Source organism: Mustela nigripes, chromosome 15 (assembly GCF_022355385.1).
Source record: "Mustela nigripes isolate SB6536 chromosome 15, MUSNIG.SB6536, whole genome shotgun sequence".
NCBI classification, from domain to species: domain Eukaryota; kingdom Metazoa; phylum Chordata; class Mammalia; order Carnivora; family Mustelidae; genus Mustela; species Mustela nigripes.
In genome coordinates, this window is record NC_081571.1 from 50892226 (window position 1) to 50906632 (window position 14407).

General features: G+C 35.5%; 1 protein-coding gene across 1 annotated transcript in view; it reads left to right on the forward strand.

The window, feature by feature from the left end:
• PIBF1 (progesterone immunomodulatory binding factor 1) overlaps window positions 1-14407 on the forward strand; it is a 196853-nt gene that overhangs the window by 119460 nt on the left and 62986 nt on the right. The window contains exons 13-14 of the mRNA XM_059377554.1: window positions 1555-1645; window positions 13315-13417. Of these exons, the coding sequence (XP_059233537.1) occupies window positions 1555-1645; window positions 13315-13417 (194 nt within the window). The remainder of the gene's footprint in view (window positions 1-1554; window positions 1646-13314; window positions 13418-14407) is intronic.

The following is a 14407-nucleotide window of genomic DNA, read 5'->3' on the forward strand; positions in this document are numbered from 1 at the left end:
AGGCTCTGCCTTCTGCTCAGATGGTGATCCTAGGATCCTGGGATCAAGACCTGCATCCGGCTCTCTGCTCAGCGGGGAGCCTGCTTCCTTCTCTCTCTCTCTCTCTCTCTCTCTCTCTGCCTTCCTCTCTGCCTGCTTGTGATCTCTGTCTGTCAAATAAATAAACAGAATCTTTTAAATAAATAAATAAAGTAAATACCAGCTCTTGGAGAGCCATTCTACCATTCTGATAGAGCCAAATTGAAGAACTCATCTTGGATCTGGAGCCATGACAGCTGATAATAGTATTGGCAATGGCATATGTCATCTCTTGCTTCCACATTTACCTGAAAACTAATAAATCTACCTCTGAAGATGGACTCTGGCTCACCATGAAAAATAGGAATAAAGTTAAAGGAAAACAGGGAAAATTTATTTAAAATTCTTATTATGCCATAAAAAGATCAGTCAACAAATATATGCATATTACAGTAATGGACCTGCAAATAGCTTCATTCACTAATGTGAACTCTGTGGCTTTGTTTTAAATCTGGAACACTTCTGAAAGGTCTTTTGGGGGCGCCTGGATGGCTCAGTCGGTTAAGTGTCTGCCGTCAGCTCAGGTCATGACCCCAGGGCCCTCGGCAGTGATCAGAATCTGGCTCCTTGCTCAGCAGGGAGCTTGCTTCTCCCTCTTCGTACTCTGCCTGCCACTCCCTGCTTGTGCTCTCTCTCTCTCTGACAAATAAATAAATAAAATCTTCTAAAAAAGAAAGAGAAAGGTTTCTCTTTTTAATATTAAAATAATGGTTGTTGTTGAATAATGTTATAAAAATTGTTATATATCACTGACTGCCTTAATTTGAGCTAGTAAACCTTTAGTTTTGGGGACTTTATTTTTTAATCCCAACCTACAATAAAGTTGCCATTGCCTTCAAACTTTTTAACAATGAAATGCTAACCTGTCAGTTAAAATTCCTCCTGAAAAAGAGTGGTGTGACAGTGGCGGGATTTAGAAGTAAACAGTTAAACTGAATTTTTTTCTACTTAAAAAAAAAGGCCGTCAATACATTGTTCATAGTGTGCATTTTTTATCACAGAGTAACCTACTTAAATGTACAATATTATGATTGCAAGTTAAGATAAAGTTGTTCTGATAAAATAATGGACATCTTTCCTAATTAAAATTAATCATTTGTTTTATCAAGAAGAGAAGTAATGAAATTGATGTTATCATTACTTATTTATAATTACATAACACACATTCCACAAAAAAAGCCTTAGAATCATTCAGAATAACACAGCATCTATATTATTATGCTTTATAAGAAGAAACTTTAACTATGATGCAAGCCCTTACACCTTTTAAAAATAAAGGGAACAAATTTAAGCGACCCTATACTTGAAGAAATACGCTTCTACTTACAAATGGACTGTTTGAGATTATGCATTAGCCCTTTTTAATGCTCTTATGCTCCCTGATTCATTAGTATGACCTCTTTTATTTTCACTTCTGCCGTGCTTTTTAAGGAAAAAAAAAACTTATTTTACATCATACACTTTAATATTTTCCAGTTGAAAATGAAGATGAGGCGGAAAGGGTTCTTTTTTCCTATGGCTATGGTGCTAATGTTCCCACAACAGCCAAAAGGCGACTAAAGCAAAGGTAAAATCAATATATATTTGTTTTACTTATCTACTCAAGCTAAATGTAATTACATTATGCTTTTTTGATAATGTGCAAAGTAAAGTTACTTTATTCTTAGTATGCATAAATATTAAATTGCTCACAGAATAAAGCACAGTAAGTTATAATCATGCATTTCATGTATTTTTAAGTGAGCTTAATGGTAAATAAAACGAAGTGTATGTTAGAACTTTCCTAGAATTAGATTTAGTGATAATGACACCATTTTAGTTTTATTTTCATGTTAATTTCAAGTGAGTTACAAATGCTTTTGTACCAACAGTTTTCAGGTTAAAATTAATTGATTATGCTTCCTTTTTTTCCTCTTGTTTTTAATTCAGCTGTGTATATTCCTTGACATATATTTGAGAAAAAGAAAAAGAGAGGCAGGGAGAGAAAGAGATGAGACTGAACGTGTATTATAATTTAAAGTATAGAAGACTGTGAAGCCCAGAAAACTTGGGGGGAGATCCATTCGTGATTTCATGAGATACTTCTTAAAGTACACTAATAAAAAAATTGTATCTATTTTAATCCGTTTTCTAATTGACCTAGCTGATTTTTTTTTTTTTTTTTACCTAATTCCTTTCTCCACTTTAGTTCATCCTTCTGTGCAAAAACATCTCACTGCCCTGTTTGCTACTCTATCAAACCTAAATATTTCTGCCAGACCTCCAGGCCTCTCCACGTGGTCCCACCTCTCCAGCCTCCTTTGCTTCTCTACCCAAAATGAGGGCAGTATATCTTTATGCCTATAAACATCTATTTTCTCCATACTACACAATAGATCATCTCTCTTATCCCATTAACTCTTGTTTCCCATGTCATTTCCCCAGCCAGATGGAAGGTTTCTCAAGGTCAGCAACTGTATCTTACTCTTGTTTATTCTCTTTCTCTTTGTAGCATGATGTGAGATACCTAGTAGAATTGTCTCTTCTCTGAGTGAGGATTCAGAGCTGCCTATCTTTTATCTTTGTATGAGTTGATTGAAACATTTAGAGACATTACACATTAAGTAAGAAATACAATTTATCTGAATTCTAATACTTTCATAGAAACTTTGAGGTGATGGCTCAGAGAATAAAATGTCTTTAAGGCCATGATGTAAGATATAGACCATTTTATAACAAAACAAATGGATACTTTATTTCCCTTACTGGTTAAAGAAAATATTTGGAAAAATTTTAGATCAAGGATGAATGACTGTCAAGTGTCATTTTTTAGCTGGAATGGTTAATTCTGTCTGGTGAAGATGCACGTATTTCTAAATTAAGTATTATTTGAAAAATCAGTTATAGCCCCGTCCCATTCCCATTCTCTGCCCACTCTCTTCACAGGTCACTAAGGGTGACCTCGGCTATTTTGTAATTATCATCATATCACTATTTTGGAGCATTCTATTGCTTAGGGAGGAATAGAAAGTACTTTTGTGGGTAAAACTTCTTTGTCAATGGTAAATGATTGGTAAATACTAAAAATTGAAATTTGAAGGGAAAGGTCTATTCTCTTCTTTTTTTAGCAATATGAATCCTTCAAAAGAATCTTTGTCACAAGGGGGAAAAAGAATTTTGCTGTTGCAAGCTTTTTTCTTTAGCCCTAAATGCTGAGTTCCTCTAAAATTGAAAGTAATTATTGCTGTTACCTTACTTTTTTTTAAGAATTTCCCAAAACAGATGTTGATTTCTTAATAATTTTAGAGTGAAGATTTAAGGAACCACAACTGATTCATATTCTGAATAATCTTAACTATCCAAATATTTCTAAAGATTTTATCACTGCACTATGTGCCTTGAACAAGTGCCTAATGGGCATACTATTAATATCTCCTACCAGCTGGTGCCAGGCATTCGTCTCATGGTGAACCAGAGGGTTATTTTGAGGAAGTGCTTCTCAGGTCATCTAAACTAAGTGAAGGGAAAGTAAGTCTACATATCCAAAGAGGACATTTATGCATTCCTTCATCCATTCATTCAACATCTTTTATTGAGTGCCTGCTGTATGCATGAAATTGAGCAGTAGCAAAGAGGGTCCCTCTTTCAGGGTCTGAGACATTTCCAAAGTTTACAAAGTCTGTATTTCATTTTTTAGTAGATATTTGCAAAGAAGTCAATGGCTTCATGCTCTGTTTAAGTTTAACTTATTTAAAATGAAAGCAATGTAGCTTTTAAGAGAATCTGTATTGAATTCTTCACATTTAAAATTAAAGCAATGGAAACTGAAGGTACATTATAAAACAACTCAGTCAACCGCACATGAAATGTTTGCTTAATAAAGTTTTCATTACGTGTTAGTCTATACCAAACTATATTAAAATTTCAAAGGAACTTATTTTCAACTGCTACACTATACATTCCATTCATACTGCGTTTGATATAAAATCTTATACATTCAACAATCAGATTTAGGTACATTAGAGTAATGCTTAATTGAAGTAAATTTCTGATTATAAAAATAATATGTTTACTTTAGAAAATTGCTGGTAATCCCACCATCCAAAGATAACTATTCAGAATTTATATAGATACATGTATTTTCTTGCATAGTTAGGGTATTATTATATGTAACATGGAAGCTTAATTTTTTATCTTACAATTCCATCTTGAACATTTTCTTATGTCATGGAATAGTCTTCAAAAAGATTTTTTTTTTTAAGATTCTATTTATTTATTTATTTGACAGAGAAAGACACGGGGAGAGAGGGAGCACAAGTAGGGTCAAGTGGGAGAGGGAGAGCAGCCTCCCCGCTGAGCAGAGAGCCCAATGTCGGACTCGATCCCAGGACCCTGGGATCATGACCTGAGCTGAAGGCAGATGCTCAACAACTGAGCCACCCAGATGCCCCATAGTTTTTAATGGTTATCCAAAAATTTAATTTTTAGACCTTTGGTTTTTGAGTTTCATGTTAATAAATTCGATAATCACTGAAAATTTTCACAGGTTGCCTGTTGCTACTCAAGGTATGTTATGAAACGAAAGTGAGAACATGAATGCAGAGCTCATCACACAGCACCTGGCATGTAGCGGGTCATTCAGTAAAGGCTCGTTTGTTAGACTGATTAATATTTCTTAGAGTACATTACATAGTTGATTTGAAAGGAAAAGCTAGTGTTCCAAAAACTTTAGTCCCAGTTTAAGTTTTCACTTAAAACAATTTTGTTTGAGAATTTTAATGAGACTTCTTAATTAGTCAAGACACTCCCCTGGACATGAAACCGGTTTTGAGATGCACTTTCTTTGCTACTAGTATTAAGACATATTGTAATGCCAATTTCCTATAAAAAAGTAGCAAAGTTAATTTTTGTGCTTTGAAAAGTAACTCCTCAAAATGTCTCTTAAACACATTATAATTCTCAAATCAGCTTATTTATATTTCAGAGTTTCAGTGGAGATAATCAACAATAAGGAAATATCACATCAAACTCTTTCTGGGACAAAGTTACAGTAGGTGAAAAGGGCTTACATAATGAAAGTAAATTAAAATGAAATGGGCTCTTCTTGACTTGATGAAACTTGAAAATCTGAAGTAATGTTTTTGTTTCGGTCATGACTGTTTTGAAAATAGCAAACAAGATTTTCTGGTTACATATTTTGGTTATGCTCTTTAACCTGCAACTTAAATGGGTAACACCCAGGCAGTAACATGGCCTCAGTGTGTGCTTCTCTGTTTGCTTTGGCAGATCTGAATGGGTAGCCTTTTCTGAAGGTTCTTAAACCTTTCGAACTGCAAGATTTACTGCATACTATAGACCTTTTGTTTTAGTTTCCGTCTAGTTTTATAAAGAGTTGAAAGTTGAAAGTCTCACAGTAGACGGAGCTTTATAATAAAGGAAAAAATTAAAGCAGAGGAAACTTGTTTTTCCTTTAGTAAACTTTGGTGCATAATGAAAATTTGCTTTTCTCTTGTTATTCTCATGGAGATGAAGTATCATTTTTGTCCTTGGGGAAAGTTGTACTGATTTCATTTGGGTTGGTTTTAGGAATAGCCCTTTAAAAAGTTACTGATGTTCTATTCGTGGTCAACTCGAAAGTTGAAACCTATAGAAGAAACTAGGGCAAGTTTCATATGACTATAGGTCATCAGCATGAGACCATTATTTGGTTCTCAAGAATTACCAACAGAACAGGCAGTACAGGCATCACCAACCTGAAGAGCTCTGAAGCCAGAATCATTCTGGCACTAGTGCCCTTTTTTTGGAACAGTTTATTTTTTTATGCCATACTAGTAGAGACAGACCTCTGAACTGCTAAAATTGATAAAGATCGAAAAGCCAAATGTCATTTCAAACAGGTAACTAATTAGCAAGTCACTAAGTAAGTATTTACTTATAAGAAGTTTTGATAGTACTTAGAAAATCATACCCAAGATTGAAGGAATTGGGACAGAACATCACTTCTCCATTCTGCTTTGACATCTCCAATAGAGATGGAAATCTCTCATGTCCACATTGGTGGGGCTATACTATTATGAAGTTATATGTAAGAATGAGCAGTGCTACTTCCATCGACAGATCTAAGAGAATAACTTTTATCTGGAGTCGAGAAGTTGTTGAGGGAACTAAGAGAAAACTCAGATGGGAAAATTTTACCAGCTAACAGGTGAAATTTTTATTTAATATTTAGATACAAAACTGCACTCCTGTAGTAGTAGTTTCTAGTTGATGTTGAACTTAATCTTGGTGCAGGTAAAAATCACATGGCAATAAATATAATTACAAAGAAATATTGTTGTACCTACCTTAATGTCCAACAGATAGCCAGTAAAAGCAGTGCTTTCTTGAGTTCAGTACATTCTGTACAAAAAATAATAATAATAACCTTTAGCAGGAGTCATTTTTCCTGACTATAGTCATAGTTGCGCTTTATAGAGAACTTGGGAAGGACTTGTTTTCATTCTATGTGCATTGTGCTTAAAGAGACAGAAACTCAGCAACATCGATGAGAAATTCTTCATTCGTCTTGCTTTGGATTTCAGTTAAAGTGAATTTCTTTCTTCCCACTTCTAACACCCCAGATTTCTACACAGAATCCACTTATGACACCCACTCATGCACCACAATATGCCACATTTAAAGATACAGAAGGGGAGATGAATGGGTATCTGTAATATTTGCCTTCCTTTACTAACTTCATGCACGTTTTTATTACAAGTTCAGTGCTTAGATTCTGAGCATTGTCACGCTTTAATATTGAAACTCTGCGAGCTAAGAATATGGTTTCTACCAGTGTGTTTATAGGAACAAAATTCACTTAAAACAAAATCAAAGAAGGATTTATTAAGTGTCTACTCTGTTTAGCATACACCACAGGGGGTAATATCGGGTCTCCATGTAAGTTCCATCTCTCGTTAAAGAAACGATTAACACATGTGAAAGAATATCAAAAAAGATCAAAAAGTATGTAATTTAGTGCCATATTGTATGCCAGACTGTATCAGTCAGAGGAATAGAGATCAGTGAAGACTGGAATGGTCAGAAATGGAAGAAGCGGATCTTGAAGAGAGACTTTGAGAAAAAGTTGGGTCTGGGTTGCCTGAGCGGCTCAGTTAGGCATCTGGTTCTTGATCTCAGCTCGGGTCTTCGGTCTTGAGTTTGAGTCCCACATTGGTGGAGCCTACTTCAAAAAAAAAAAGAAGAAGAAGAAGAAGAAGTTGAATCTGTCAAGCAAGGAAGTAACCTGTCTTCTTCAGACTGGGGGACCAACAGAGGTATAGAGGAAGAAATATACAAAGCATCTTCATTGGACATTAAGTAGAGTAGACTGGTGGAAAATAAGGTTGGTTCAGTTGAGATTACAGAAGACCTTGATATTTTTAAATAATTTAGACACAGTAGAATTACCCATGTAGTTATGATTTGAAGTAGATAAGAAAAGAAAATAAACATCACTGCATTAAATAAGAAATACAAATGTGGGGCACCTGGTTGGCTCAGTGGGTTAAGCCTCTGACTTTGGCTCAGGTCATGATCTCAGGGTCCTGGGATCGAGCCCCGCACGGGGCTATCTGCTCAGTGGGGAGCCTGCTTCCCCCTTTCCCTCTGCCTGCCTCTCTGCCTACTTGTGATCTCTGTCAAATAAATAAATAAAATCTTTTAAAAAAATACAAATGTCTGACAGACATATGAAAATATGTTTAACCTCACAAATGAAAAAATTTAAAGTAAGATTCTATTGTTTAAAAAAGGTAATATTAGCAAAACTTTTAAAGATTGATTATGCCCATGGTGAGCTAGGGTATGAAGAAACAGGAGGTCTTTTCTTTTCTTTTTTCTTTAAGATTTTATTTATTTATTTGACAGAGAGAGAGAGATCACAAGTAGGCAGAGAGGCAGGCAGAGAGGCAGGCAGAGAGAGATGGGGAAGCAGGCTCCCTGCTGAGCACAGAGCCTGATTCGGGGCTTGATTCCAAGACCCTGAGATCATGACCTGAGCCAAAGGCAGAGGCTTAACCCACTGAGGCACCCAGGTGCCCCAAAACAGGAGGTCTTATATAAAGTTCAGTCTTTCAGTGGTTTATTACTGAGCACCTCCTTTGTACCGGGTATTACTCAATGTACTTTGACTACATTCAAGAAGAAAATAAATAAAAATCCTAGTCTTTGGAGGACTTTCATTCTAGTTCATGAGAATTAAAATTTGTACCAACCTTTCAAGAGGAATATCTGAAAATCTGTGATATATATGTGTCTGACCCTATCATTATGCTTTCAGAGGACGTGGAAGTACAAGGAGTACAAAGATACATTTATGTAATCACTTAGAATTTTCTGTAGCATAAGGCACTGTTGTAAATGCTGTAATTGGATTGTCTTTTTATAACTGAGTTGTAAGAGTTCTTAAGGGGTACCTGGAGTGGCTCAGTTGGTTAAGCTTGTGCCTTCAGCTCAGATCACCATCCCAGTGTCCTGGGATCAAGTCTGGCATCAGGCTCCCTATTCAGTAAGGAGCCTCTTCTCCCTCTACTTCTGCCACTCCCCCTCAATCTCACTTGTGCTCTCTCACTCTCGCTGTCTCTGAAATAAATAAATAAAACCTTTTTTTTTTTTTTTAAGAATACTTTATATTTTCTAAATACAAGTCCCTTATCAGATACATATTTTGGAAAGTTCTCTTCTGTTTCATGTATTGTCTTTTCACTTTCCTGATGGTGTCTTTTGAGGCACAAAACTGTTTAATTTTGATGCAGTGCAGTTTATCTAATTTTTCTTCTGTTGCTTGTGCTTTTCACGCCATATCTAAGAATCCTTTGCCAAATTCCAAGGTCAGGAAGATTTACTCCTGTGTTTTCTTCTAAGAGTTTATATTTTAGCTTTTACATTTAGGTCATTTAGGTCTTTTATCCATTTTGAGTTAATTTTTGATATCATCATGTGTTTTGTAATATTTTTAATGTGGCCCCTAAAATTTTTAAATTACATGTGTGGCTTGCATTATATTTCTATTGGAAAAAACTGGCCTAGACCAATGGTCTCCAGACTTTTTAATGACTCCCTATTGGGAAAAAAACATGAGCATTCACCTACCAATCCATGTACATGTATTTATTTATCAATTACATATATGTACTATCATATGAATAACATATTATGTACATTGAAATAGAAAACCTATATAGAAAATTAACATTTTAAAGACACTTGCAACTCTTGGGTGGCTCAGTCGACTAGTTTAGTGTTTGCGTTGTTTGGCTCAGGTCATAATCCCAGGGATCCTGGGATCAAGCCCTATGTTGGGCTTCCTGCTTGGTGGAGAGCCTGCTTCTGCCACTTCTGCCCTGCTTGTGCTCTCTTTCTATTTCTACCCCCCGTCTCTGTCAAATGAATAAAATCTTAAAACAATAATAAAATTTTAAAGACATTTAATATTAAAATAAATGTCAGTAAAATTTCTCATACTTCAATGGATTATTTTGCCCATAATTGCTTTTTGAGACCACCACTGTAGACTGTGATCTTAACTTTGTAATTGGCTCAAGTCTTCTTCCTTCTCCACAGTGTTGACAGAGAACTCTCCCAAGTGCAAATCTGATCATGTCATGCCTAACCAATTTACGGGTAAAATCCAAACTCAGCTTAACCTTTAAGGCTTTTCATCATATATCCCTGCCTTTGTCTCTAGCTTCAGCTCTCACCACGCGCCATGTGCTTTATCAGACCATATCACACTCCCACACATCATGCTGTTCCCTCTACCCAGAATGCTCTTTCTCTGCTTCCTCATCAGGTTCATCAGTTTCAGTTTTCATCCTTCGGTGTGCTCCTTCTCCTTAGCATTCAGCACACTGCGTGGTAATTTACTTGCTCATCTTCTTCCGCGGACTATTAGATCCTCCAGGTAGAAACTGTGTGTTCCCAGTGCCTATATAGATTATGGGCTTTTTATAAATTCTGTTAAAAGAAAATGTTCTTGCTGGAGCGCCTGGGTGGCTCAGTGGGTTAAGCCTCTGCCTTCAGCTCGGGTCGTGATCTCAGGGTCTTGGGATCGAGCCCCACATCCGGCTCTCTGTTCGGCAGGGAGTCTGCTTCCTCCTCTCTCTCTCTGCCTGCCTCTCTGCCTACTGGTCATCTTTCTGTCAAATAAATAAATAAAAATCTTTAAAAAAAAAAAAAGAAAATGTTCTTGGATGTCTTGTTGAATGAATTAATAAATAATGTTTCTTCTAATTCATCCTGCTTTTCTAGTAGTCACTGATATTTATGATGAAGAAAAAAATGCTAATATTATAATCATTTTCGTTTAATTACAATATGATAATGATGAAAAATTATATGTCCTGTTTTTCCTGTGTGTTCTAGACTTCACAATATTTTTAATTTTTCTTTCTTTTTCCCCTTTTTCTCTGTAACATCTATAATCCATGGGCTGAATGGGTCATTTAGGGCAACCCGAGGATCTTAATACTATTTCTGAAATGTCTATGAAGAGATGTGTTTTGCTGTCTGTACAGTGACTTTAGGAATAAAAATGCATCAATTGAAGACCGACTGTACGGCAGTGTCTTCTACATTATAAGCATCATGTATCATAAATGAGATCAACATTCATAATAAAAGTCAGTCATTTTTGTCAGCGTCAGTTCCTAGACAGTTCTTCTCAGTAAAATGCTCCGAAATACTAGTAATTAGAACACCATAAAACACATTATGAGCATTTCAAGGCATCATAAGATAACTTCCTTCTATGTAGAGTTGATCTTCCTTTCTTAGAATCCTCAACTAAAATCAGGGCAATTCTTAGAAGGAGGTAACCCTGGTATTAGGGCATAAGCACCAACATACCAAGAATTTCTTGAATTCACTAGTTTATGTCATGTGATATTTGGCATTGATAAGTGGTAGCACACCATATCTGCCTAAGAGCGTTATGCAATTGCCAAACAAAACAAAAGCACCCAAATCAGATGAGCTACTTACTTTCATTAAACATGCTGTCTTCAAGCCATTATCTTCCTCAAAATGTTGGTAATGGGTGACCTTTGCATCTGATTATTTTCTTGCATCTCCTTTTCTTCCATATTGTATCATTTGCAACTGTTTTCAGTGTAATAGCATTTGACTGTGTTCATTGTTCCATACTGAGCATTACACAGACATGGTCTGTACCTTCAACATACACTTACTGAGAAATTACTGTGTACACAGAAGACCCTTGTGCTGAGTTCTGTGAGAGAAAGATGAAAAGACTTACTCCTAACATATATGAAGGATGAGAAAGAAAATGAAAATATAAGTGAATATAACTCAAAGGATTTTATATTAACTTCATAAAAAAGAGTTCATGAAATAAAATATTACTGTTTACAAATATACAATAAATCCAGCGGGTTAAAACTGTAAACATAACATAAAATTAGTATTAAAACTTATTTGTAGTGATCTTATTTTAGGGTCAAATTTGAGAGAACTTAGCATTAATCTTAGATTGGGAGACAGAAAATGGGGTAGCCATAACTGTAAATATCTTAAAAATCTATAGAAGAAAGTAGATAAGTGATTCCCAACAGCTGGGCAGAAAGATGAGGAACAATGCTAATGGAGAAAGATTTTTTGGAATGAAAATATTCTAAAATTAGAGTATTCGTTGCATAATTCTAAACATACTAAAAATCACTTAATTGGACACTTCAAATGGGTGGACTTTGTGCTATATAAATGACATAGCAATAAAATTCTGTACCATTAAAGCTGTTTTTTACAAAAAATGATTGTCAAAAAATAAAGTATCTTTTCCATCTCTTATTTCAGCTGATTATTAAGGTAAAATCTTATGCCAGTAGAAATGTAGATATGAGCATATCTACACCAGCTGAGCAATTCACTACATAAACTTTTACCAGAACTCCTCTTTTTCATTTGGGATAACAAGTTCTTAGAAATGGATGTGTAGGGGGAACCTGGGTGGCTCAGTGGGTTAAGCCTCTGCCTTTAGCTCAGGTCATGATCTCAGGGTCCTGGGATCGAGTCCCGCATCGGGCTCTCTGCTCGGCAGGGAGCCCGCTTCCTCCTCTCTCTCTCTTTCTGCTTGCCTCTCTGCCTACTTGTGATCTCTCTCTGTCAAATAAATAAAATTAAAAAAAAAAAAAAGAAAGAAAGAAATGGATGTGTAGGATGATATTTAGCATTACTTCCTGAGTTTTATCTGCATTCCTTTATCCACTGTTAGGAAATATTAAAAATATAATGGAATTATTCCTGCTCCATAAACAAATAAAGTAATTTTATTTAAAGTGAAAATATTTTACTCCATGTCATTATATAACATCTTGTCTCCCCCGATTCCACAGATTTTGCAACTCAGTAATAGATTAACTCCTTCAAACATGAAGATATTATAAATAGGGAAGTTTTAGTTTTTTGGAATCACAAAGAAGGTCTTTGGAACATCATGTCTTCCCAACATTATTAGCAGTGCTTTAAAGAATTATACCATGTTTCTTTCCCTAGTAGATAGGAGGAATGATTTTTATAGCTGAGTCTTTTTTTGTGTGTGTGTGTGTCTTTAAAGTGGAATTGGGCTATTTCACATTTAATGTGATGTTAAATACTGGAGGTTACACTCAATACAAGTCGTGATCATCATTAGATGGTCTAAGTGTGATTGTTTAGTACTGAAGCTGACTTTACTATAGACTTTCCCACTCTTCATGCATCTTTTCCAGCATGCCTTTCAACAGAAAATGTATTCAGTTGTTTTTTGCCTTATAAAATGCATTTTGTTGTCTGAGGCAAACATTGAAGCTTTTCTAAGTGCAGGCTTATTATTATTTCAACTAATTGCCTGATTTGTTTGTAAATGGGAAATTTCTATAAAAATGGAGAAAAACTGTAAATTGCTATCTTGTGGTCTTTTCAAGCAAGTAATAATGTAACTCTCTACTTTTATAGCAAGGGCTAGAAACCATTACTGTAGTAATCAATATATCACGGTTATATTATTGAGGAGATTTTAATGTTACTTTCAAAATTCTGAGCTGTTGGGAAATTGGTCTTCCACGTTGACACCTGAAAATATTTGACTCCATATTTTTTCTGTAAATATTGCAGTATTACTAGGAAACGGTAAGTCAGTTTTAAGGCATACAAACACATTATCAATATTTTAGAAAGCATTCCTCTTTTTTAAGCATTCATTTTCTTATTTCACTTACCTAGTGTCCACTTGGCAAGAAGAGTGCTTCAGTTAGAAAAACAAAACTCGTTGGTTTTAAAAGACCTGGAACATCAAAAGGAGCAAGTAACACAGCTTTCACAAGAGGTAAATAACTTAAACAAAAGAAACTCAAATAAAGAATCACAGTGTTCATTTTAGTTCTTTGTCACTCCTTTGTATATTTTCTGAGCAGTTCTAAAATAAGCTGTTTGCTAGTACAAAATGATTTTACAACTTACGAAACTAACTTAATGTTAAAGCCTTATAAAACAGCTCTTAGTGTATGGCAAAACTAAGATCAAAAAAAGAGATTAAATACCCAGACTAAATATAAATGCAGACTAGACAGGCAAAGCTTTGATTTCTGAGAATATCAACTGGCAAAACAAGTTTGGCAATTTTAGATGGCATTTTGAGTTTTTAAATAAAACCTCATTTTTAATTTTTTTTTAATTCCAGCATTGTTGACATACAGTATTATGTTAGTTTCAGGTGTACAATGTAGTAATTCAACAATTCCTTATGTTACTCAGCATTCATCATGGTAGGTGTACTCTTAATGCCCATCACCTGTTTCACCCATCCTCCCGCCCACCTCCCCTCTGGTAACCATGAGTTTAAAATCTCGGGTTTGTTTTGTTTTGTTTTAAAGATTTTATTTATTTATTTGACAGAAATCACAAGTAGGCAGAAAGGCAGGCAGAGTGAGGAGGAAGCAGGCTCCTCCCGCTGAGCAGAGAACCCAATGCGGGGCTCAATCCCAGGACCCTGGGATCATGACCTGAGCCGAAGGCAGAGGCTTTAACCCACTGAGCCACCCAGGCAACCCTAAAACCTCAGGGTTTTTTTGTTTTTTGTTTTTTGTTTTATTTTGTTTTGTTATTAAATTTATTTATTTTTTTAATAAACATATAATGTATTTTTATCCCCAGGGGTACAGGTCTATGAATCGCCAGGTTTACACATTTCACAGCACTCACCAAAGCACATACCCTCCCCAATGTCCGTATCCCCACCACCCTCTCCTGTCCCCCCTCCCCCCAGCAACCCTCAGTCTGTTTTTTGAGATTGAGTATTTTATGGTTTGTCTCCCTC